This window comes from Staurois parvus, unplaced genomic scaffold (genome assembly GCF_062004578.1).
Source record: "Staurois parvus isolate SC_StPar_1 unplaced genomic scaffold, SC_StPar_1.0 ptg000882l, whole genome shotgun sequence".
Taxonomy (NCBI): Eukaryota; Metazoa; Chordata; class Amphibia; order Anura; family Ranidae; genus Staurois; species Staurois parvus.
In genome coordinates, this window is record NW_028318678.1 from 770549 (window position 1) to 795624 (window position 25076).

Sequence of the window (25076 nt, forward strand, 5' to 3'; positions counted from 1 at the left end):
CCAGATGCTCCTGCTCCTCCACTCCTGTCCGCTGAGTGGAAAAACCACCCATTTCACTCAATAATTCCTGAGCACAAATGTCCTCCTCTACCTCCTCCTCTTCTTCCTGTCCTGCCCCCACAGGGGTCATGTGGCGTTGAGATCTGTGCGCCACGTCTACCGCACCCTGACCAGCCATTGTTAACAGCATTTGTTCAAGGACGTGCAACAGAGGAATGACGTCGTTCATCCCATAGTCCTGCCGACTCACGAATAGCGTGGCCTCCTCAAAGGGCCTGAGCAAGCGGCAGGTGTCACGCATGAGCTGCCAATGGCTGACATCGAAGTTACACAGGGGAGTACCTTTATCCGCTTGTAACATCAGGAAATCGGTGATGGCCTTTCGCTGCTCGTAAAGGCGGTCTAACATGTGTAGGGTTGAATTCCACCTTGTTGCAACGTCGCAGATCAGGCGATGATGTGGAATTCCGTTCTGCCGCTGCAGCTCAAGGAGGGTGTGCTTTGCGGTGTAGGAATGGCTGAAATGCATGCAAAGTTTACGTGACATTTTAAGGATGTCTTGCAGTGGGATGGTGGATTTTAGGAACCGCTTGACAACCAGATTGAACACGTGAGCCATGCATGGCGCATGGCACAACCTTCCTTGACGCAGAGCAGACACCATGTTCTTTCCGTTGTCGGTCAACATGGTTCCGATTTTCAGTTTGCGCGGAGACAGCCATCTGTCGATTTCTCTGTTCATTACACTCAGAAGTTCCTCCCCTGTGTGACTACGTTCGCCAAGGCATACCAGGTGCAGAACAGCGTGACACCGTTGCGCCCTGCACATGTGATATGCCGGTCGGGTAATGGGACTTGGCACGGGGGTGGCGGCTGAGGACACGGCGGAAGAAGAGGTGGTAGAGGCGGACATCTTTGCCGGACCAAGGACGTGCAAACGTGGAGGCAAAAGCGGCGTGACCTGTCCAAGTTGCTGGTGCGGCTGTGCCGGCACCACGTTCACCCAGTGGGCCGTAAATGACATGTACTGTCCCTGACCGTAGTTACAGCTCCACACGTCGGCGCTGCCGTGCACTTTGGCAGAGACCGACATGCTCAAAGACTGGCCCACCATGTCTTCTACATGTGAATGCAGGGCTGGCACTGCCTTTTTGGCGAAGAAATGACGGCTTGGCACTCTCCACCGCGGCGCGGCACAAGCCATCATTTCTCTGAAAGGTGCTGAGTCCACCACTTGGAAAGGGAGGGACTGCAGCACCAGCAACTTGGACAGGAGGACGTTCAGCTTTTGCACCGTCGGGTGCGTGCTCGCAAACTGTTGTCTCTTGGAAACGGATTCCAAGAAAGACTGCTGACGGAATCCGTGAAGAGGAGTAGCAGGAGAAGGAGCATCTGAACGAGCGGAAGATGCCAACGAGCGACAACTCCCCTCAGCAGAGGTGTTGGAGCCTTGACTGGCTGATGGAGGGCGATTGATGTCGGGTGACGGAGCAAGTAACGGAGCGGGTGATGGAGCGGGGGCTGGGGCGGGCAGAACCGCCGTATCTTTATCACGGTTTTCCCAGGCCACCAAATGGCGACGCTGCATATGCTGCCGCAACGCTGTAGTCCCAACATGGGCCCCCTGGCCACGCTTGACTTTCTGGCCACATAGTCGACATACGGCTACGTTTACTTCCTCGGGCGGCTTGACGAAAAATTGCCACACCGCCGAGTAGGAAACTTTGCCCCCGATACTCCTCACTGGCTGACTGCTGCTTCCTCCGTGCACACCGGCACCACTACTGGCCGTGGTGGTAGGCTGCAGTGGAGCTGGTGCTCTACTCCGTGGCTGTTTGGCTCCACTGACACTGCTTCCACTGACACTGCTGCGACCCTGCTGCTGTCTCCTGGGCAACCCACCGACTGTTTCGCTCACTGCCAAGCTGCCACCCTCTTCTCCTGATGATGCGGAAGAAATTGCCTGATGACGACGAGGCTGCCAAGTGCGATCAACCTCCTCATCATCAAGTAGGGTCTCCGCCTCACTACTAGCCCCCTCGGCTGCGTCTGGGTCAGGAGACAGACCTGTCTCTAGACCGGCTACCGGGCCACTCTCCTCGCCACTACTTCTTTGCCTGGCTGCTGAAAAGGCGGATGTCTCCCCCCGTTCCTGACCGCCCTCTGTTAGCTCTTCCTCACTGTACAGTGGGGCTGAGCCCACAGCATGCGATACTTCGCTTGGTGAGGGAACACCAAAGGACAGGGGCAGGTAGAGGACACGTGATTTCAGTGGGCTTGGTCCCGGGCCATGCCAACTAACGGTTGTGTCTGACGTACCCACCGACCGTTGGCTGTAGGTGTCAGAGGTGACCTGGGAAGAGGAAGACGACCGAGCCAACCAATCGATGATGGCAGGGTTGTCGGTGGAGACACGACCGCTGGATGACACCGGGAGCACTGGCCTCTGGCTGCGAATAGTGCTGCCTCGACCCCTTCCTCTGCTGCCACGTCTGCTCGCTCCTAAAACATTGCCTCCTCTGCCACTCCTCTGCATGTTGTCTGACATACTCTTTAATTCAACGATTCTGTGTCCCTGAGTAACAATTCTGTGTCCCTGAGTAACAATTCTGTGTCTGTCCCTGAGTAACAATTCTGTGGCCCTAAGTAACGGTTCTGTGTCCCTCAGTAACAATTCTGTGTCCCTCAGTAACAATTCTGTGTCTGTCCCTGAGTAACAATTATGTGGCCCTAAGTAACGTTTCTGTGGCCCTCAGTAACAATTCTGTGTCCCCCTGATTAACGTTTATGTGGCCCTAAGTAACGGTTCTGTGGCCCTCAGTAACGGTTCTGTGGCCCTCAGTAACGGTTCTGTGGCCCTCAGTAACAATTCTGTGTCCCTGATTAACGTTTCTGTGGCCCTAAGTAACGGTTCTGTGGCCCTCAGTAACAATTCTGTGTCCCTGATTAACGTTTATGTGGCCCTAAGTAACGGTTCTGTGGCCCTCAGTAACAATTCTGTGTCCCTCAGTAACAATTCTGTGTCTGTCCCTGATTAACGTTTACGTGGCCCTAAGTAACGGTTCTGTGGCCCTCAGTAACAATTCTGTGTCCCTGATTAACGTTTCTGTGGCCCTAAGTAACTGTTCTGTGGCCCTCAGTAAAAATTCTGTGTCCCTCAAGAAACAATTCTGTGTCTGTCCGTGAGTAACAATTCTGTGGCCCTAAGTAACGGTTCTGTGTCCCTAAGTAACAATTCTGTGTCCCTGATTAATGTTTATGTGGCCCTAAGTAACGGTTCTGTGGCCCTCAGTAACAATTCTGTGTACCTCAGTAACAATTCTGTGTCTGTCCCTGATTAACGTTTACGTGGCCCTAAGTAACGGTTCTGTGGCCCTCAGTAACAATTCTGTGTACCTCAGTAACAATTCTGTGTCTGTCCCTGATTAACGTTTACGTGGCCCTAAGTAACGGTTCTGTGGCCCTCAGTAACAATTCTGTGTCCCTGAGTAACAATTCTGTGGCCCTAAGTAACGGTTCTGTGGCCCTCAGTAACAATTCTGTGTCCCTGTGTAACAATTCTGTGTCTGTGCGAGTAACAATTCTGTGGCCCTAAGTAACAGTTCTGTGGCCCTCAGTAACAGTTCTGTGTCCCTGAGTAACAATTCTGTGTCTGTGCGAGTAACAATTCTGTGGCCCTAAGTAACAGTTCTGTGGCCCTCAGTAACAATTCTGTGTCCCTGAGTAACAATTCTGTGGCCCTAAGTAACGGTTCTGTGGCTCTCAGTAACAATTCTGTGTCCCTGTGTAACAATTCTGTGTCTGTGCGAGTAACAATTCTGTGGCCCTAAGTAACAGTTCTGTGGCCCTCAGTAACAGTTCTGTGTCCCTGAGTAACAATTCTGTGTCTGTGCGAGTAACAATTCTGTGGCCCTAAGTAACGGTTCTGTGGCCCTCAGTAACAATTCTGTGTCCCTGAGTAACAATTCTGTGTCTGTGCGAGTAACAATTCTGTGGCCCTAAGTAACAGTTCTGTGGCCCTCGGTAACAATTCTGTGTCCCTGAGTAACAATTCTGTGGCCCTAAGTAACGGTTCTGTGGCTCTCAGTAACAATTCTGTGTCCCTGTGTAACAATTCTGTGTCTGTGCGAGTAACAATTCTGTGGCCCTAAGTAACAGTTCTGTGGCCCTCAGTAACAGTTCTGTGTCCCTGAGTAACAATTCTGTGTCTGTGCGAGTAACAATTCTGTGGCCCTAAGTAACAGTTCTGTGGCCCTCAGTAACAATTCTGTGTCCCTGAGTAACAATTCTGTGGCCCTAAGTAACGGTTCTGTGGCCCTCAGTAACAATTCTGTGTCCCTGTGTAACAATTCTGTGTCTGTGCGAGTAACAATTCTGTGGCCCTAAGTAACGGTTCTGTGGCCCTCAGTAACAATTCTGTGTCCCTGAGTAACAATTCTGTGTCTGTGCGAGTAACAATTCTGTGGCCCTAAGTAACAGTTCTGTGGCCCTCAGTAACAATTCTGTGTCTGTCCCTGAGTAACAATTCTGTGGCCCTAACTAAAGTTTCTGTGGCCCTAAGTAACAATTCTCTGGCACTCAGTAACAATTCTGTCTGTCCCTGAGTAACAATTCTGTGGCCCTAATAACGTTTCTGTGGCCCTAAGTAACAGTTCTGTGGCCCTCAGTAACAATTCTGTGTCTGTCCCTGAGTAACAATTCTGTGGCCCTAACTAAAGTTTCTGTGGCCCTAAGTAACAATTCTCTGGCACTCAGTAACAATTCTGTCTGTCCCTGAGTAACAATTCTGTGGCCCTAATAACGTTTCTGTGGCCCTAAGTAACAATTCTCTGGCACTCAGTAGCAATTCTGTCTGTCCCTGAGTAAGAATTCTGTGGCCCTAACTAGCGTTTCTTTGTCCCTAAGTAACGATTCTGTGGCCCTCACTAACAATTCTGTGTCCCCGAGTAATGGTTCTCTGTCCCTAAGTAACGTTTCTCTGTCCCCAAGTATCGTTTCTGTGGCCCTAACTCTGTCCCTAATACAGAGCGGTCTGCCTCTGTTCAATGACTGCAGGCAAATTAAGAATTCCAAAATGGCCGCTATTTATAGCTCGACCATTACACAGTGCTGGCTGGCTGGCTGCTGATTGGCTGATGCGATCACATGTCATTGAGGAATGCATTATGGGTCAGCGCGCCTTCCCAGACATCCCCGCACCGTCGCCGCACATGTCCGCCGCCATTTTCGGAAAAATTTCGATTCGCGCTTCCGAAGTAGGCTATTTTTCGGATTCGGCGCGAATCGAAATTTTTCCGATATTCGACTCGAATTCCACTTCGGCTACTTCGATTCGCTCATCTCTAAAAGACACACAATAGAACAATGAGATACAACCACATGGCATTAAACAATGAACAAACCCCACCCCACCTATACATGTCTACACAATATTATGACATATCACCCTGCACCCCTAACAGGCACAGGGTGACTTACACATAAGAGGGATATGGGGAGCTGAGACAGGGGTTTCCCCACCTCTCCAAAGTGAGCTGTGTTCCATGGGCCCCCCACCCAAAGTGACTCCCGTCACAGTGGGTCTATAGTAATGCCCTCATTCACAAGATGCTTTGAGGGCATTATTCAATCAGGATGACTGAGGACATCTAACAGCAGAAAGGACTTACTCGAAGCATCATTGCTGGAGAGGAGGGGAGTAATGCAGCCATTGTGCCTAGGGTTGGGTTTTAACCAATTCAATACCGAACACTATCACCCCCTTGCTGCCCAAGCCAGATGTCAGTGCTGTTACATTTTGAATGACAATTAAGCGGTCATGCAACACTGTAGCCAAATGAAATGTGTATCTTTTTTTTTTTTTTAAGAAAGATATAGCTTTCTTTTGGTGGTATTTAACCACTTGCCTACCAGGCACTTTTACCCCCTTCCTGCCCAGGCCACCAATTTTCAGCATTCAGCGCTGTCACATTTTGAATGACAATTGCGTGGACATGGAACACTGTACCCATAGGACATTTTTAGCATTTTTTTTTCACACAAATAGAGCATTCTTTGGGTGGTATTTAATTGCCACTGGGTTTTTTTATTTTTAATTTTTTAAACAAAAAAAGAGCAAGAAATTTGAAAAAAAAAAATAGTTTCTCTTTGTTTCTATTATAAACTTTTGCAAACAGGTAATTTTTCTCCTTCACTGATGTGCGTTGATGAGGCTGCACTGATGGGCACTGATGAGGTGGCACGGACAAGCAGCACTGATAGGCTGCACTGATGAGGTGGCACTGGTGAGCAATGATGAGGAGGCACTGATGATGCCGAACTGATATGCAGCAATGATGGGCACTGATGGATGGCACTGATAGGTGACACTGATGGGTGGCGCTGACTGGCAGCACTGATGGGCATAACTGCTCGGTGGCACGGCTGATGATCAGTGCAGATATCCTCTGTGACATTTGCCAATTATCAGCAGTACGTTCCTCATGCTGTGACAGCGTGAAGGAAGTGCTGCCGATAACCGGCAACTGTATTTACGTGGTGATCTGCTGTGTCATCGGACACAGCTGATCACGTGGTAAAAGGCCGCTGTGATTGGCCTTTTACCTCATCATGTGATCAGCTGTGTCCGTAGGACACAGTGATCATGGACAGCGCTAGGTGCATACCGCTGGGAGGGCGTGTTCTGGGAGGACGTCATATGATGCCCTCCCAGAACTGGACAACTACACTGTAACCGTCTTTCGGCTATAACGCATTTGTGAAGTGGTTAATCACCACTGGGGGTTATATTTTTCTCTAAACAAATGAAAAAAAATGTATTTTTTGTTTCTGTTATAAAATTTAGCAAATAAGTAATTTTTCTTCTTCACTAATGAGGTTGCACTGAGGCAGCACTGAAGGCCACTGATAAGCTGCAATGATGGGCACTAATGGGGCTGCTATGACAATCAGTACCCTGTTTATCAGTGTAAACAATGCACTGTCAGACTAGCCAGTTATCTCTCCTTCCCTGGGTCCTCCAGATCACCAAAACAGCAAATAAGGATCTTCCAAACAATGCAACAAAAATCCAAATTTTTCAGTTTCCAAAATGGCTGCCGGCCATTCACGCATGCGCACTAGCGTGTGTGTGTGGCTGCAGGCAAAAACGGCCGGCGGTCATTTTGGAAATGTTTTTGCCAATCAATGCCTAATGATGTTTGCTTACATATGAGTGCAACCATACGTTAAATAAATGTTGTGATTATGGTTTTACACTATGTGCAGCTTTCTTTCTTTGCATATTTTCCACTAATGCAGGCCATAGACGGGTCGTTTATCGGCCGAACGAAAAATCGATATTCACGCTGTTAGTGGGATCTTCTCATTTCTTTTTATCGGTCATGCTGGAAAGTCCACAAAAAAAAATGGACGTTTTTTCGTCAGCATTGGTGGCAGCAACGACCGATTTTTCGTTTATCGGCCGATAAACGGCCTGCCTAAGAGTCCAATCTTTATCCTGAATGGTTTAGCTACCCTAATTAACCAATTCAATACCGGGAAATTTTACACCTTCCTGCCCAGGCCAGTTTTCACGTTTCAGCGCTCTCACACTTTGAATGACAATTGTGCGGTCATACAACATTGTACCCAAACTAAAATTTTATCATTTTCTTCACACAACTAGAGCTTTCTTTTGGTGGTATTTAATCACCGCCGGGGTTTTTATTTTTTGCTAAATTAACAAAAAAAAGACCAAAAATTTTGAAAAAAAAAGTTTTTCGTTCTTTGTTATAAACGTTTGCAAATAAATAATTGTTCTTCATAAATTTAGGCCGAGATGTATTCTGCTACATGTCTTTGGTGAAAATAACCCAAATTAGGATGTATTATTTAGTTTGTAGGAAAGTTATAGAGTTTACAAACTATGGTATAGATCTGAAAATTGATGAATCCTGAAGTACTGACAGCCAATCTAATTTCTTGAGGTCCAAGAATGTCAGAACGGTACAGATATCCCCCAAATGTCAGAACGGTACAGATATCCCCCAAATGTCAGAACGGTACAGATATCCCCCAAATGTCAGGACAGGACAGATATCCCCCAAATGTCAGGACAGGACAGATATCCCCCAAATGTCAGGACGGTACAGATATCCCCCAAATGTCAGGACGGTACAGATATCCCCCAAATGTCAGGACAGGACAGATATCCCCCAAATGTCAGGACGGTACAGATATCCCCCAAATGTCAGGACGGTACAGATACCCCCCAAATGTCAGGACAGGACAGATATCCCCCAAATGTCAGGACAGGACAGATATCCCCCAAATGTCAGGACAGGACAGATATCCCCCAAATGTCAGAACAGTACAGATATCCCCCAAATGACCCCTTTTTGCAGAGTAGACGGTCCGACGTACTTCATAAGAGGCATGGCGAGTTTTTTGAAGTTGTATTTTTTTTGTCATAATTTTTCAGAAAATTAAAAAAATTAGTTTCACTATTTTTTTTTAATATACTGTCACCAGTGCAGTACAGCGTCATCATATAACTGGCATGGCGGTGATCAGGGACACTGACTGGTGACAGTATGAAAAAAATATATATATTTATTTTTTTAAAGATTTTTTTTTCATATTTCACTATGACCAAAGTAGTACAATGTTACCATAGTAACATTGTACTACTTTGGGGAAGTGATCAGTATTTTTTTTTTTTTACACAATTTGCTTATAGCAAAGAATTACTTTGCTATAAGCAAGCATTTACCTGAATGACATTGATTCATTCAGGTTTTTTTTTTTTTTGTGCTTAGCTGTGATTTGGCCACAGCTAATCACATGACATGTGCATGTGATTAGCTGTGACCATTCACAGCTAGACACTAGTATACAATGGATGGCATGAATGAAGCCATCCATTGTATACAACTGTCATGTGACCTGCTGTGATTGGTCAGGAGCGCAATCTGCGCGAGGACGCCATATGGTGTCCACCCGGAACGCTGATGACATTTGCCGCCTGCCATTCGGCTATAGGGAGGGCGGCAAATGGTTAAGGTCCATTGTTTGGAAGATCCTTATCTGCTGTTTTGGTGATCTGGAGGATTGTCCAGCTTTCTGGATTGTTTAACAAAGCAGGATTGACCACTCTTAACAGGGGGTCATGCCTTTCTGGTAAGCCTTCTGTAGTAGTGGTTGGTGACATGACAACTGTCCTTGGATTTCTTTTGATTCCTCACAGCCTCTGGGACTTCTTTTATTTCTGGATGGACTATTTTTTTGACACATTTTTTCACTGTTTTCTTATGATTATTTGTAACTTTTTAAGCGCTGCACTTTTATGTATTTATTGTTGATTGCCTAGTATCAAGGTTTTTGTGTTCAGCTGCTATATGTTTTACACCTCATTTTTGATTATCTATTGTGGTTCTTATTAGCGCAGGTTTATATATATATTTATCCTAGTAATACAAAAATATACCTAAATAGAAGTTTGGCAAGCCAGAGCACTGATACACGTCATATGCCAGCCTTAAGCAGAGGCTTTTATTTAAGCCGTCGTCAACTTGCTATGACAAAAAGCCACTAGCAAAATCCCCAACAGGCTGTAATGGACCATTATAAAACCATTTAGAAGGAATATACATTTGATGAAAGGCTGTTGAGTCTGACTCTTCTTGACCAGAAACTGCCCTTTTCATACAACCCAGCTTTCAAACTCCACATATAATTCATAAATCCTGATATGATAGGGCTACATTAATACCAAGCATCTACCTCATCAGACGTTACTTTGCTGAAACGTGCAGAATGCAAATTGGTCACATCAAATGCTTCAAAAGATTATATATATATCTATCTATCTCAAAGAATTAAAGGAACACTTTGCAAACACCTCAGATCTCAATGGGGAAAAATCTCCTGCTGGATACCTATACTGATCTGGACTGGGTAATGTGTTAAGAACGTAAGGATGCCCCATTGTTTGATGGAAATGAAAATTATCAACCTACAGAGGACAAAATTCAAAGACACCCTGAAAATCAAAGTAAAAAAATTATGCAGCAAGCTAGTCCATTTTGCTGAAATTTCATTGCAGCAATTCAAAATGCTACTCAGTAGTTTGTATGGCCCCCACGTGCTTGTATGCATGCCTGACAACGTTGGGGGAGGCTCCTAATGAGACGACGGATGATGTCCTGGGGTATTTCCTCCCAGATATGGACCAGGGCGTTACTGAGCTCCTGGACAGTCTGAGATGCAACCTGGTGGTGTCGGATGGACCGGAACATGATCTCCCAGAGGTATTCTATTGGATTTAGGTCAGGCGAGCGTGGGGGCCATTCAATGGTATAAATTCCTTCATCCTCCAGGAACTGCCTGCATACTCTCCCCACATGAGCAACAGAACGTTCTCCACAACTTATCCAGACCCTTTTACGTCTGTCACATGTGCTCAAGGGGAATCTGCTCTCATCTGTAAAAAGCACAGGGCGCCATTGGCAGATCTGCCAATTCTGTTGGCTCTATGGTGCCGGGCAGTGAGCACAGGGCCCACTAGAGGACGTTGGGCCCTCAGGTTATCCTCATGAAGTCTGTTTCTGATTGTTGACCAGTCTGGGTATTCTAGACCACCATCTAACCTGCAGGTAACTTCTTTCTCTACCTAGTCCTGCTTTTCTTCCTCCCAACTATTTTCTGCCTTTTCTCTCCTCACTTTCTTCTCCTTTCTCCCACCTACCCTTGCCCAACAACCTCCCCCCCATTTAATTTCTCCCTCCCACCCTCCTTTTTTTTTCTACTTTACTCTCCCCACTTATTTAAATTTTTCCCCTACACCAAAGGATAGGAAATCTCACCCTCCTTGTTTTGTTTAGCCCTTGGCCATGGTGCCCTGACACCCATTTTCACTTCCGTTGCCGGATGCTGCTGCTCTTTTGCTGTGGATATTCTCAACAATGTACTACCTCTGTAATCACATTTTTCTAATTGTCTTAATCCCCTACATGGGACTTACCTGTTCAGTTTGCGCTTTATTATTTCTCAAATAAAACTATTGTACCAGAAAAATTCTGTGCAGGGTGAGGCTGAAAGTGCTGTCATCACACAAACGCTGGTGCTTAGAAGGCAGACTCCAATGATAGGGATGAACCTTCCCTGTATAGAAGGTTCATCATCATCTGATGGCATAGGGTACAGGTATGGTAGACCTGCTGCTCCGTTTGCTTAATTGCTCATGTTATTGCTTAGCGAGCCGGTCCCATTTTGTGTTTTTGTCACACACCTGTACATGCCTTAGTGCACTTAGTCACAAGCAAAGGCAAAAAAACAGCATTATAAGGATGCAGGCCAGTGATGCAAGTATAACAGAGCAATTCACCCTCTTTTCTTGTTCATTTGCTTTACTTAATCAATAGGGTGAAAATGGTTTCTTTTTTTAGCCAGTCAGCTCTCAGAATAGAATTGATTCATCCATGTCTAGTTGGAATGAAACATTTTGATTTTATTTTCAAAAAAGAGAAATACATTCATACAAACACTTTTCTGTAGTAACATTATAGAAAATGACATATGACAACAACACACAATGTAAAAAACAAAAACACTTCTAAGGCCATGTGCAGCACAGGTAAAAACTGTACAGATCCCTTATGCATGAGAAAAGGCAGCCACACTGGGAACATTTTAAAAGTCCTGCAGTTGCCATTTAAAGGGTTGGTTCCCGCAAAAGTATTTATTTATTTACAAGTGGAGCATAAAAATTTACAGGTGGAGCATAAAAAGCTTAGCCAGTCCCTGGTGTCTTATATACGTCCTGGATACTCTAACAGAGAGATCTCAATAATGGAATTCCTGACTCTGTCCTATGAGATTTAGGTGTTCCTGCCAACCTTTCTGTCACAGCTCCTCCTTTAACATTCTATAAAATATAACAAGAATAAACCCAGCACGAATGTTGGAAAGCTTCCATAATGGGCACAGCAGGTACACAGACCTGGGAAATCAGAGATCTCATCAACACCCCAAGATATAACAGTCAGTTAGTTTAAAGGAGCAGTAGGGCCAAAGCTCTTTTAGCTTTGATTCCCCTATAAGTCACAGGAGTGCACTTAGTTCTGCACTCCTGTGATCCATTTTTAGCCAATAGTGGGGTAAAGTACGCTGTTGGCTGAGGTCCCAGTGCCACTCCAAGCTCTGGAAAGATCCCAACTTTAATGTTAGGATCTGACTGGCAGCTGGCTCAGCCTCTCAATGAGCAGCTTCTTCTGACCCTCCACAGCTTGGAGTTCCATTATGTGCTGGAGGGGCAGAGCAAAGAGCCGGTGACTGACATTCACCGTCTCTCTGCAGGCTGAAGACCAAGAGCTCAGCAATTACCAGTCTTTGATCGCTCAGTTCTTGGTGTAGAGCCATCGGGGGACAGATGTAGCTGGGATCAATTCTGCAGCCATCTAGGTGAGTATTTTTTTTTTAAATTCTCAAACTTCTCTTTCAACTCCCCAGAATCTAATAAACACTAAAATATCAGTTTTTGGATGGACGGACCTTTGAAGGGGATCTACCACAAAGCACAACACCTATGTAGGAAGTGTCATAGATCAGTCTGTGTGCTGTATACCAGTTCTAGAGCAGTCATTTTTCTGGCAGGAAAACTGAACAGATTCAGCTTTTCTGCCCCAGAACAAAGTGGCCTGAGTGAATGACAGGTTGGTTCGCAGGATGCTGACATAGATACGTTTATTCACTTTAAGCCATGCACAGCAGAGCTTCCTGGGAACTGTAGAGGTACACCATTGGGATGCCAGAGTCCATTTCACAGGTTAAAATTAATATTTGAATTACAAATCGCACTGTAAAGCATCCTGGGAGATGCAACAGCTGCCAGTGTGGATGCCATTATATACAGTCATGGCCGAAATTGTTGGCACCCTTGATATTTCTCCAGGAAATCATGTATTTCTCACGAAACGTATTGCATTAACACATGTTTTGCTATACACATGTTTATTCCCTTTGTGTGTATTGGGACAAAACAAAAAAAGGGAGGAAAGAAAGCAAATTCGACATAATGTCACACAAACCTCCAAAAATGGGCTGGACAAAAGTATTGGCACCCTTTCACAACTGCGGATAAATAAGAATGTTACAAGCATGTGATGCTCCTGTAAACTCACCTGGGGCAAGTAACAGGTGTGGGCAATATAGAAATCACACCTGAAAGCAGATAAAAAGGAGAGACGTTCACTTAACCTTTGCATTGTGTGTCTGTCTGTGCCACACTAAGCATGGACAACAGAAAGAGGAGACGAGAACTGTCTGAGGACCTGAGAACCAAAATTGTGGCAAAATATCAACAATCTCAAGGTTACAAGTCCATCTCCAGAGAACTAGATTTGCCTTTGTCCACAGTGCGCAACATTATCAAGAAGTTTGCAACCCATGGCACTGTAGCTAATCTCCCTGGTCGTGGACGGATGAGGAAAATTGATGAAAGATTGCAACGCAGAATAGTCCGGATGGTGGATAAGCAGCCCCAAACATGTTCCAAAGACATTCAAGCTGTCCTGCAGGCTCAGGGAGCATCAGTGTCAGCGCGAACTATCCGTCGACATTTAAATGAAATGAAACGCTATGGCAGGAGACCCAGGAGGACCCCACTGCTGACACAGAGACATAAAAAAGCAAGACTACAGTTTGCCAAAATGTACTTGAGTAAGCCAAAAGCCTTCTGGGAAAACGTCTTGTGGACAGATGAGACCAAGATAGAGCTTTTCGGTAAAGCACATCATTCTACTGTTTACCGAAAACGGAATGAGGCCTACAAAGAACAAAACACAGTACCTACGGTAAAATATGGTGGAGGTTCAATGATGTTTTGGGGTTGTTTTGCTGCCTCTGGCACTGGGTGCCTTGACTGTGTGCAAGGCATCATGAAATCTGAGGATTACCAAAGGATTTTGGGTCGCACTGTAGGGCCCAGTGTCAGAAAGCTGGGTTTGCGTCCAAGATCCTGGGTCTTCCAGCAGGACAATGACCCCAAACATACGTCAAAAAGCACTCAGAAATGGATGGCAAAGAAGCGCTGGAGAGTTCTGAAGTGGCCAGCAATGAGCCCAGATCTAAATCCCATTGAACACCTGTGGAGAGATCTTAAAATTGCTGTTGGGAAAAGGTGTCCTTCCAATAAGAGAGACCTGGAGCTGTTTGCAAAGGAAGAGTGGTCCAAAATTCCGGGTGAGAGGTGTCAGAAGCTTATTGATGGTTATAGGAAGCGACTGATTTCAGTTATGTTTTCCAAAGGGTGTGCAACCAAATATTAAGTTAAGGGTGCCAATACTTTTGTCCAGCCCATTTTTGGGGTTTTGTGTGACATTATGTCATATTTGCTTTTCTGCCTCTGTTTTATATTTGTTCCAATACATACAAAGGGAATAAACATGTGTATAGCAAAACATGTGTTAATGCAATACCTTTTTTGTGTGAAATACTTGATTTTCAGGAAAAATATCAAGGGTGCCAACAATTTCGGCCATGACTGTAATTTGAGACAAGTAAACTGAACAGTAAGTAAGTGACTTGTGATTGGGAATTAGCGGGTTATTAATTTGCAGCCTGAGGTTATATGTCAACAAGTGAACTCAGCACTGGGTTGGTGAGGATAATTAAACCTCAGGTCCTGGCACCAATCCCACACATCTGAGATTACTGGCAACACAACTAACTCACCCCAATCCACTAAGCAACTGTCCTTTCTGACTCAGAGAAACAGAACTGACAGCAAGACACCAGAATGCCAGAGCAGACAAAGACTCCAATAAAGGGAAAAATGCCAAATATAAAACCCCACTACAATTCTATTGTACTGATGACCTTTCTCAACATTTGCACCCTGGAAGAACCCTTAAAGTGTTTGTAAAGTCTAAAAATTTTATTTTTAAAATAACAAAAAAAGGTATATACTTACCTGCTCTGTGCAATGGAATTGTACAGAGTGGCCCCGAACCTCCTCTTCTCGGGTCTACCACTGGCGCTCCTGGCTCCTCCTCTTCTTGGTGTGCCACCATTGGAAACCTGTTCCTATGGTGGCAAACCTATGTGCTCGACCGCGAGCCGCGCTGCCTGTGTCCATTGACACAGACGGTGAGGCTGAGTCCTACTCCCGTGTCACAGAATTTGACTGACAGCAGCAGGAACCAATGGCACCCGTTGCTCTCAGCCAAGCCTGTGAGAGTGCGGAAAAGCTGCTGCCGGAGACGGGCACTGTGCTGGATCAATTGAGGGCTCAGGTAAGTAAGACGAGTGAGGGGGCGATACATTAACCTAAACATTTGTTACTGTAATGCAAGGAATGTACAAAAGGCAAACAAATGTTTAGGCTTTAAAACCAAGGAGAGAGCCCAAGCAGGATTCAGTTCCAGAAGCAACATTACAGTCCATCGCCACAGTTTGGGGTCTGGGTACAGCTTCTGTGGTTTAACCAAGGTGCACCGATCCAGATGCACTGCTTCTATTGTTGTATTAGAAGGCAATACAGTTGACTGAAGAATCCAAAGTAAAATAACAACTGGTTATGCTAAAGGTGACTTCTCCATAAGGGTGAATAGGTTCATCACCTTAGGACACTAGCAAAAAACGCAGGACTCACAAAGTGGGGTAGGGGTATAGGTGGATGCCCAAGAGATATGTCATCAAAAGCTTTGCCATGTCAAATCCCCTGTAGATATGTAGATAACAGCCTATACATAACCCTGGGGTCTATAAATATCAAGCCTATGTCCTAAACTGTATGATTAGGAGAATATTTTGAGTGATCAGATGACCACACAGTTAAGATAATATTTTCCAGTTATGGGGAAACCCCTACTAAAACCAAGTCATTAATGACCAGTGGAAAACAATCCTGAAAACTATGCAGGTACCATCAATTAGCTGCAGCTCAAGATACTCCTAGCAACCTCTGGATGAATCCAAAGGACCCTGGTTAAGAATGGCTGCTCTAGTGTTTTCATCTCCCAGTGGACTCCTTGTATAAGTGGGTTCACACATTAAAATGAACTATAGCTTGCAATGAATCTTCACAGCTAAGCAGCACATAACCATAAGATACGTGGTGAAGATGTAGGTTGTGTTTCTTTTATGATGAACAAGTTCTTTATGCCATGCTGTTTCCTGATATCTGCGGGAACACAATGTGCAATGGATTCATCTCATGTCTCATTAACCTCCTTAGCAGTATTCCCAAGTGTAGCTCGGGGTATAATTTCTATACCAAGAGCGGTAACCCCGAGCTACACTTGGGCTTACCATGCGGCGTTGCTCTGGGGGTCCCTGCAGCACTTACCTTGTCCTTCGCTCCCGCGATGTGTCCCCTGCAGCATCCCCGGCCATCTCCTCCAGCCGATGCCGGCATCCGGCTTCTGTGTTCCGGTCCCTGTGACGTCGGGACGTACGGGAGAAATTTGAAATTTTAAAAAAATGTCTTTTTTGCTGTCATTGCTGTTTCAATGCATTTCACATACATTTTGTCCCGAGTGCTTTGTCCTGTGCCCTGCCTCTATTTTGAATGTTCTTTCTGCCTGGAAACTTAGAAAAGTCCATGGCGTCCAAAAAGCGTTACTTTACGTCAAAAGCGGTTTTAGACCGGCTAGAGAACAGTGATAGTAAATCAGAACCACTTGCAGAATTGAGTGATAATGATTCGTGGGGGAAATTCGTCATCAGACACTGAAAATGATTTTGCGACTTTGCTCAGTGATGTGCGAATTTGCCTCTGTATTTCAAATTTCAGTGTTTTTGGTTTGATTATATTATTGAATTAAATTTATTATTATATTATTTTTTATGATTATTTATTAAATTATAATTTATGATTTCGTGTTTCAAATTTTATCCTACCCGGGATGTTTACTAGACTCTTGTTCGGACAGATTTCAGTGAGTTATTCCTAAAAATTACAGCCTACAATAAAAAACTACATATTTCCATGCAAAAAAATGGTACCGCTTTCAGCACAAAAAAATCGGAAAGAATCATACCGCCGAGGAGGTTAAAACAAATTCAACTTGAGCGCTTGAAAAAAGAAAATGGTGATAACCTATTGAAGTTTAAAAGAAGTCTGCAGTACTGTGACAACATGTCAGAACAGTTCAAGCACTGAGGTTGGTGTAACACCCGTTGTGTTTCTGTGATAACTGGAGTATATTGTAAATGCACTGAATAATGTAACTGCTGAGTTTTAAAAAACAGCATTCACCTGTCCCAGGATCCAGAGGTGTGCTTGCCCCAGACAGGTTCACCGACCATTCTCTGTCCCCGGCATCTTAAGTGTGGGCACCCGGCTGTGACAGCTTGCAGCTTCAGTCGGGTGATCGCTGCGCATGCCTGAGCAGTGCTGTGCATTGTGAATGGGCTTGCAATCTTTTGGGATGTGTCAGAAGACTGGGGGGTGGGGGTGGAGTGGGGTTGTAGAACTCCCGTTTCCAATCACCTAGACGGTTGGTGCAAAAGTGGGAGCATATACCTGTCAAAATTGGGTACCTGCTTCCCCAAGGCTTCAATTCCTCACAGGGAGGGGGGACCAGTCCTTAAAGTGGAACTTCCCCTTTTGGGTGGGGCTCCACTTTAAGGAGAAGTATGGATTTATGGAAAAAATAAACATCCATACTCACCTCTATGATGCAGTATCTGTGATGTTTCAGCTGTCCCACGTTGGATCTAAGACCGAAAACTGAACAATCACAAGACCGCTGATTGCTCAGCTCTTGCTCAAGCAACTGTCATTCTCCGCTCTCACCGGAGTACTGCGTAGGTGGTGGGCACAGCTGGCTTTGGCTGTGCACTGAGAGCTGGAGACAGCTGTCAATAAGGCAGCCAGGCAGAGATTGTTGGGTTCCTTCCAGAGCCGACTCTATTCCATCAGCTGATAGCTGGCAATAGCTGTGGCCATACTTCACTTTTAAAGCATATCTAAATACAACTGAAATATAGTGTAACTAACCAGCCATTAAATGCGGTCGCTGCATTTCTTTTTTTTTTTTTTTTTTTTTTTTAGAATGTTTCCTTTATTTTGACCTGGTGATCTTGACAGACACACATTTCCTATCCTAGGGTGACAATGCACTTGTGTATTGTATTGTAGACCTCAGAGACAGCAGAACGTAACTGCAGCGTCAGAAAGTTACCAACATATAGGATTTCTAGCAGGAGCAACAAATTTTGTTTTACACTTATTGAACAGATATAACAAAAATGCTTTCAACATTAAACAAGGTATGACAATTTGATTAATCCAACACAACAAACACTTTACTCCTGCGCTAGGAAAGGACTCAGTAGACCCAATAGGAATGTTCTGGAATTTTCTGGAATATGCACTACTTGCTGCCCTCAACAGACCGGGGTGGTCCAAATACACTGGATACAAATGGATTAACAGAAAAAGGGCGCACCGACCTAGTGCATTATCATTTAAAATAATTTAATGAAGAAACAAAATAGGTATCATACTCACAATGGACATAATAACACAGGCATGTCAAACTGAACAAGATGTATGATCCAAACAACATCTGAGTCCATACGATGGAACCCTGGATGACCAACTGGCTAACGCGTAATATTTATAGTCTCCCTCCCTCCACACACCGTTTCAGCTATTCTTACTTTTTGTGGGACAGACACTTTTGCTGCAGTGTCAAGGCCAGGTATGTCTGACCACACACAGACAGGAACTGGAAGGTGGAATGCACAGTCAGACAGCTGACAGGTCAGGATCCGTCAAGAACTAAAGTAGTTCTAAAGTCTAAATTTTTTTTTAACCTTAAAAGTGGTTCTAAAGCCTTTTTTACCTCTATGCATTCCCGACATTAAGGTAAAAAATGTTTAGGTAGCAATATCACCCCCCCTCACCCCACCTATACTGACCTGAGCTCTCACTTGATCCAACACTGTGCTCGGCTGCAGTCTTCTCTCCTCTCTCCCTCGTCACACAGGGACTGACAAGCAGCAGCAGTAGCCATTGGCTCCTGCTGCCGTCAGTCAAATTTAATGAGGAGGGAGTATGAGCGGGCCCGAGCCATGCTGTCGGTGTCTATGAACTCAGGCAGCAAGCATCGGGATCAAACCCGCACAGGTGCCCCTGAAGAGGAGGAGTCAGGTCGCCAGCAGGGGACCCATGAAGAGGAGGATCAGAAACTCTCTGTGCTATACTATTGCACAGAGCAGATAAGTATAAACCTGTTATTTAAAAAAAAAAGAAGATATTACAATCACTTTATTTATTTCAGGTACTTATATAGCGCTGTCAATTTACGCAGCGCTTTACATATATTGTACAAAATAGGTAAACAAAGTAAAAAAGTGAGCGCTAATCAGTTCAGCAGCTGTACACTCAAGGCAACCAGTAAAACCTCAATAAATAATATCAAAGAAATAGTGCAGCGCTTAAATCAATAGTCCTCAGTTATTCCCGATCAATGGATGTTCCTCAATACGGCTCTCCCTCTGACGATGTGCGTGGCACGTAACGCGTAAGGAGGAGCCTGCTCGCGCCATTGACGTCACGCCGTCTGAGCATCGTGGAGCTCCGGCGGCCATTTCCCTCTAGGGACGGTTAGTGTTTTACTGTCATCTGCCGTTCCTATTGCTATTTACTGGATGCATCCTTTGTCCTTTCAAATAAAATTTGCTTTATCCAAACGTTATCACACCATGGGCATCTCTTTGCTTTGACCCCGCATGGGGAGAACCCCCTTTTTTTCAGAAGCTGTGTTACTCCGATTCCATCCAGAGTGGGAGGTTTCTATTTGCTGCAAAAGTAACACCCACACATCCCTTAAGGGGAACTCTGTGTCGGAGCCTTATTTGCTGTGACCCTGGACCTGTCTGATCTAAAGAGGGATACTCTTCCAAGGGCTGAACCAGATGTACACTTCCAGTGACACCAGGGAATAACTATTATACACTGCACTGTATCAAGTGTGGTTCCGGTGAGTGGGCATTTCTTACATTCCGTATTGAGGAACATCCACTGATCGGGAATAACTGAGGACTATTGATTTAAGCGCTGCACTATTTCTTTGATAATATATATTGTACATTCACATCAGTCCCTAACCCTCAAGGGGTGTACAACCTAAGGCCCCTAACTTACATTCATACATACACATACAGGGGACAATTTAGACAGGGGCCAATTAACCTACCAGCATGTCTTTGGAGTGTGGGAGGAAACCGGAGCACCCGGAGGAAACCTACGCAAGCACAGGGAGATCATGCAAACTCCATGCAGGAGGCGCCATGGTCGAGAATCGAACCCATGATCCATTTACTGCAAGGCAGACGTGCTAACCACTAAGCTACTGTGCCGCCCATTTATTGCATTCTCTGTGTCGAGGTAACAAAATGCAGAAATAAAAGAAAGGTACGTATCCTGCTGGAAAGACCTGTATTAAAGTGAACCCGTTTACCTTGCATGAGCACAGCATAGCTTGACTTTAGGGTGACTTCTTACCCTGCATTTATAAACCTGCGTCCACCCTTCCCCTCTCATCTTTACCTTTTTAGAACGGTTACTGAAGAATTGCATTGTGGGACATCTCTAAAAAGTCAGAGTGGCCTCTGACACACCACAGACATAAAAGATAGGATCTTCTGCAAATGACAAAATCCCTTTTTAGAATGTGTAGAAAGAATTGTACAGTATATAAAAATAAAGTAGAGGTTTTCTTCAATGTCTACCATCTTGTAGTCTCAGTAAAGCCTATCAATTCTTCAAAGAATAGTGGTGTTATCAAGGCCGATGTAGCTTGATATCTCAGTTCAAAGCACAAAAATGCTGCCAACACAGAACTGTGATTGGTGGAAAAAGGCACAGACCCTTCTCAAGAATGACCTGTTCATTTAAGGTGTTCCCAATCCTTTGGCTGCCAAGAAACAAAATGAAGACTTTAACTCCAGTGCATGATCTCTCTTCCTCATCAACAGTCATAGCATATTTGGAAAAATAACAGCTTGGCTCCTGTAAGGCAATGGGAGGTTTTCCTGCTCTGCTCCTGCTGTGTAGTGAAGATGATGGGCACAGAAACACAGTTTATGTGGGTGTATCATCCAAGATCTCACACTGGTTCCCCTCTCCATGCAGAGAATGAAAGAAAAATAATCAGCGGGTTAAAAGTAATGATTTCAGCAGTTCTTTTGAATACAGTATCTTGATTTGTTATTAGGATGGAGTAGATTGTTAATAGTGGGGTGTCATCGCTGGGTTTGGAGGATCATAGGAGCTGTTGGTGTAGCCCAGTTTCTTTAGGTCCTTTGTCACCACGTTGAAGGAAAGTGTCAGGAAACCCTGTGACCGCACTCTGGTGACTGTAATGACATTTATGAATGTTAGTATGAAAAATGTTTACACCAATTTCAAGTCAGGTCAACCATAATGAAAGATGTGGCCCCCTCCCTCCAAAATCAGCTCCCACCATCGAGTGATCCTAATGCAGTGATGCCTATTGCATAACTAGCTCCTGACTGGTCATTATAGCTGTCATTCGGAAGTGACATTCAAGTGTGTTTTGCATTGAACAGAATACAGCCGTCATCCTTCACTCTAAGATGGACCTCAGTCAATCCATGTTTAGCAGTGTTGGATAGGGTGGAGATGGGTTAGAACCTTTATCAGGTGCATCAGCAAGAACTACCGCAGAATGCCACGTGTATCCAGGTTATGTACCTAAAGTGGCTGTAAACTCTTAAATATACCCAGTGAAGTGACTGGCCTCAGGTGATACACAGAAAGAAATCCTCCCACATAAATTGAACCTGTATATATACACAATCGTCTTTCCCCTACATCCCTGCAGAATTTACCCCTAGGTTCACATCTGTGCGGGTGGTGCCACTGCGGATCCGCACAAAAATCCACCAACCGCACAGAGGAATGCAGACCCGCGGGCGGTGCCATTAGTTCTAATGGCACGCCGCCCGCACTGGAAATCGCAACCGTATTGGGAACTGAGGTTCCCGTGCGGGCTGCGTTTTCCGAAGAAGTGCAGGGACTTCTTTCCCTGCGTGTCCTGGAGCACAGGAGTCCATTCAAATGAATGGGCTCTCATGCCCGCGCAAAGCAGGGCCCGCAGGAATGTGGAGATGTGAACCTAGCCTTACACAGGATCTCTCAGCTCTGAAAAGCAGGGGGCGGAGAGCTGAAGTTACATCAGTAAGAAAGCGGATTGGAGGGAAGTGACAACCCCCTTCACACAGCACACAGGAATAGAGCTAAGGCTGCCAATCACAGTCTGTGCCTTCCCTGTCACCATTTTTCTCTTGGTGTCAGGAAAGCTTGTCAGAAGTGACTCATGCTTATAGCAAAGGAATGAGGCAGCAGGCAGAAATGACACTTAGTGCTCTGGATTGAGACACATACACTAGGGATATGCTTTGCTTATATCTCATGTCTAAGTTTTACAACCACTTTAAAAGTTAAATTTTAAGTGAAAATGAAAAAAAAGGGCAACCAGGCAGACTTTTTATTGCAGAAGAGACATGCTATGTCTATTCTACAATTAAGTTTTTTTACCTGCCTGCTAAATCATGAGCAGCTCAGTGTACAAATTTATCGCATGTAAGAGAATTATGTGACCCTGGCACAGCCAATCAAGATGGCTGAAGATCCTGAACTCAGAAAAAGACTGGCAAAGATCCCGGCGCCAACAAGGGAGCTCACAAATTTGCAGGAGCCTCCACTGCTGTACACCCATATAGCATTTTTTTCAGACTCTGAGTGCAGTAAGAATGTAATGTACAAATTGGCTCATGTCACAAGACGCCAGTCATATCTGTGATAATGTAACTCTGCGATGGTGCTGGGTTAGATAGCGCACTCCTGCGCATTCAAGGAGGTGATGAAGAGCCCGGAACATCTGCTGCTATATCTGCGAGACGTTTGTCACATTCTTGTGGCTCTTTTAGATATCCAAGAAGTGTTTAGCTGTTTACACATAGCCTTCTGCTCATCCACAGTGACTATTATGAAAATAGACATTACTTTCCAAAAAGTCGCTAAACAGCCAAGCTGTGATCACTGTGACTCAAATCTATAAAAGAATATATATAATGTAGCATTTAGGGATGCACCGATATGTCGGCCGCCGAAGACTTTAATGAAAAATCATGTCCCATAGACTTTAAAGTGACACTAAAGCTTTTTTTCTTTTTTAAAATACCAAACATGTCTATATTTACCTTCTCTGCAGTGGTTTTGCACAGAGCAGCCCCGATCCTCTTCTTTTCAGTTCCTTGCCGGCGCTCCTGGCTCCCCCCGAGCATGTATGGTCTTTTTATATTTTTGTTTGTGTGTAAGTGATCAACTTAAGGCAGAACTAAAGGTAAAAATACTTACCTCTGCTACAACGGTCTGACGTCCGAGGAAAGTCCCTCAATGATGCCAGCACCTTATCCTCAGTTTCTTCTGGGTGCTGCTCTTTGTCCATTTTGAATGGCCAGCGCGGGATGACGTCGCTTACGGGCATGCGCAGGAATGCAGTCATCCCGACACACAGGTAGTGTGCTGGAATGTAAACTGAGCTTGCGCATACTCGGTGTAATTTAAGAGATTACACAAACACTTGTATGTATAAAACAAAGAGCCCCCCTCCCCATACAGAGCACTGCACGCAGTTTATGGCTCCTACATACCATCTGCAGAGGGTACAGCCGCCATGCTAATGAACTACCATCTTGCTGCGTGAATGTTTTGAGATAAAAGACAAAGAGTTGAGGCTGAGCCCGTGCTAGCTATGCATGCTGTAATTAAACACTTGTTCAATTTAGCACTCTACTTTCTCATGATAATAAGCGCGTGTGCGGCATGGTGTCTCAGCGCTAATGGACTCCATAAATTAATCCTGTTTTTCAGGTTCGCAGGACCCTCTGCATTTCAGGAAGGTGACCTTGCCAGCTTTACCGTCTGAAAAGCAGATAATTGGAATCTAATTTGGTGTTTAATGCATTCTCCTAAGGATAACAGTACAGGAGGTGAGCATTAGTTACTGGCAGGTAGATGGGTCTGATCAATGGGATAGTTCCCTTTTATAACATTTCCTGTAGGTGTCATGCTGGCTGTCATTTTTATTTTACACCGCTGTATGTAAAGCAAGTCAAAGTAAATCATTGTCACTGAGACAGCAAATGATGGGAAGATACAAAATCTTACAGTTGTCACCAGAACAGCAATAGAGGGGAAAGCTTAGAAATGGGGACATTGCTTTGGTGACAAGAAGGATATTACCCTTCACTTTTGAGATATTTCTGCTCACTTCCTGTTGTAAATAAAAACAATGTAATACCTGCACTTCAATTCAGAAGTAGCTGCATGCAAAGTGAAGATTCACACATTCAGATAAAATAACAAAAGAACTTATAAAATGGTAGTTTTAAGAATTAGACAATCCTTCTCAAATCAGAAAACTCACATTGATCACCTATAACTGACCTTCAGACAAAGATCGCCTATAAAACTGACCTCCAGACACGGATCACCAGTCATTGATGCCCTACAACTGACCACCAGTCATTGATGCCCTACAACTGACCACCAGTCACTGATGACCTACAACTGACCACCAGTCATTGATGCCCTACAACTGACCACCAGTCACTGATGACCTACAACTGACCACCAGTCACTGATGACCTACAACTGACCACCAGTCACTGATGACCTACAACTGACCACCAGTCACTGATGACCTACAACTGACCACCAGTCACTGATGACCTACAACTGACCACCAGTCACTGATGACCTACAACTGACCACCAGTCACTGATGACCTACAACTGACCACCAGTCACTGATGACCTACAACTGACCACCAGTCACTGATGACCTACAACTGACCACCAGTCACTGATGACCTACAACTGACCACCAGTCACTGATGACCTACAACTGACCACCAGTCATTGATCACCTACAACTGACCACCAGTCATTGATCACCTACAACTGACCACCAGTCATTGATCACCTACAACTGACCATCAAATTTTGATCACCTATAGCAGACCACCAGACACCGAACCCCCTATAACTGGCCA

At 44.9% G+C, this 25076-nt stretch overlaps 1 protein-coding gene across 2 annotated transcripts in view; it reads right to left on the reverse strand.

Moving 5' to 3' along the window:
- Nucleotides 1-25076, reverse strand: part of B9D1 (B9 domain containing 1) — a 148640-nt gene that overhangs the window by 37060 nt on the left and 86504 nt on the right. The window contains exon 7 of one of the 2 annotated variants that reach the window (XM_089656024.1): nt 18447-21351. The exons of the other annotated variant lie outside the window; for it this stretch is intronic. Within the exon in view, the coding sequence (XP_089512150.1) occupies nt 21224-21351 (128 nt within the window). The 3' untranslated portion in view covers nt 18447-21223. Of the gene's footprint in view, nt 1-18446; nt 21352-25076 lie in introns of those variants that run through there. 2 annotated transcript variants of the gene reach the window in all.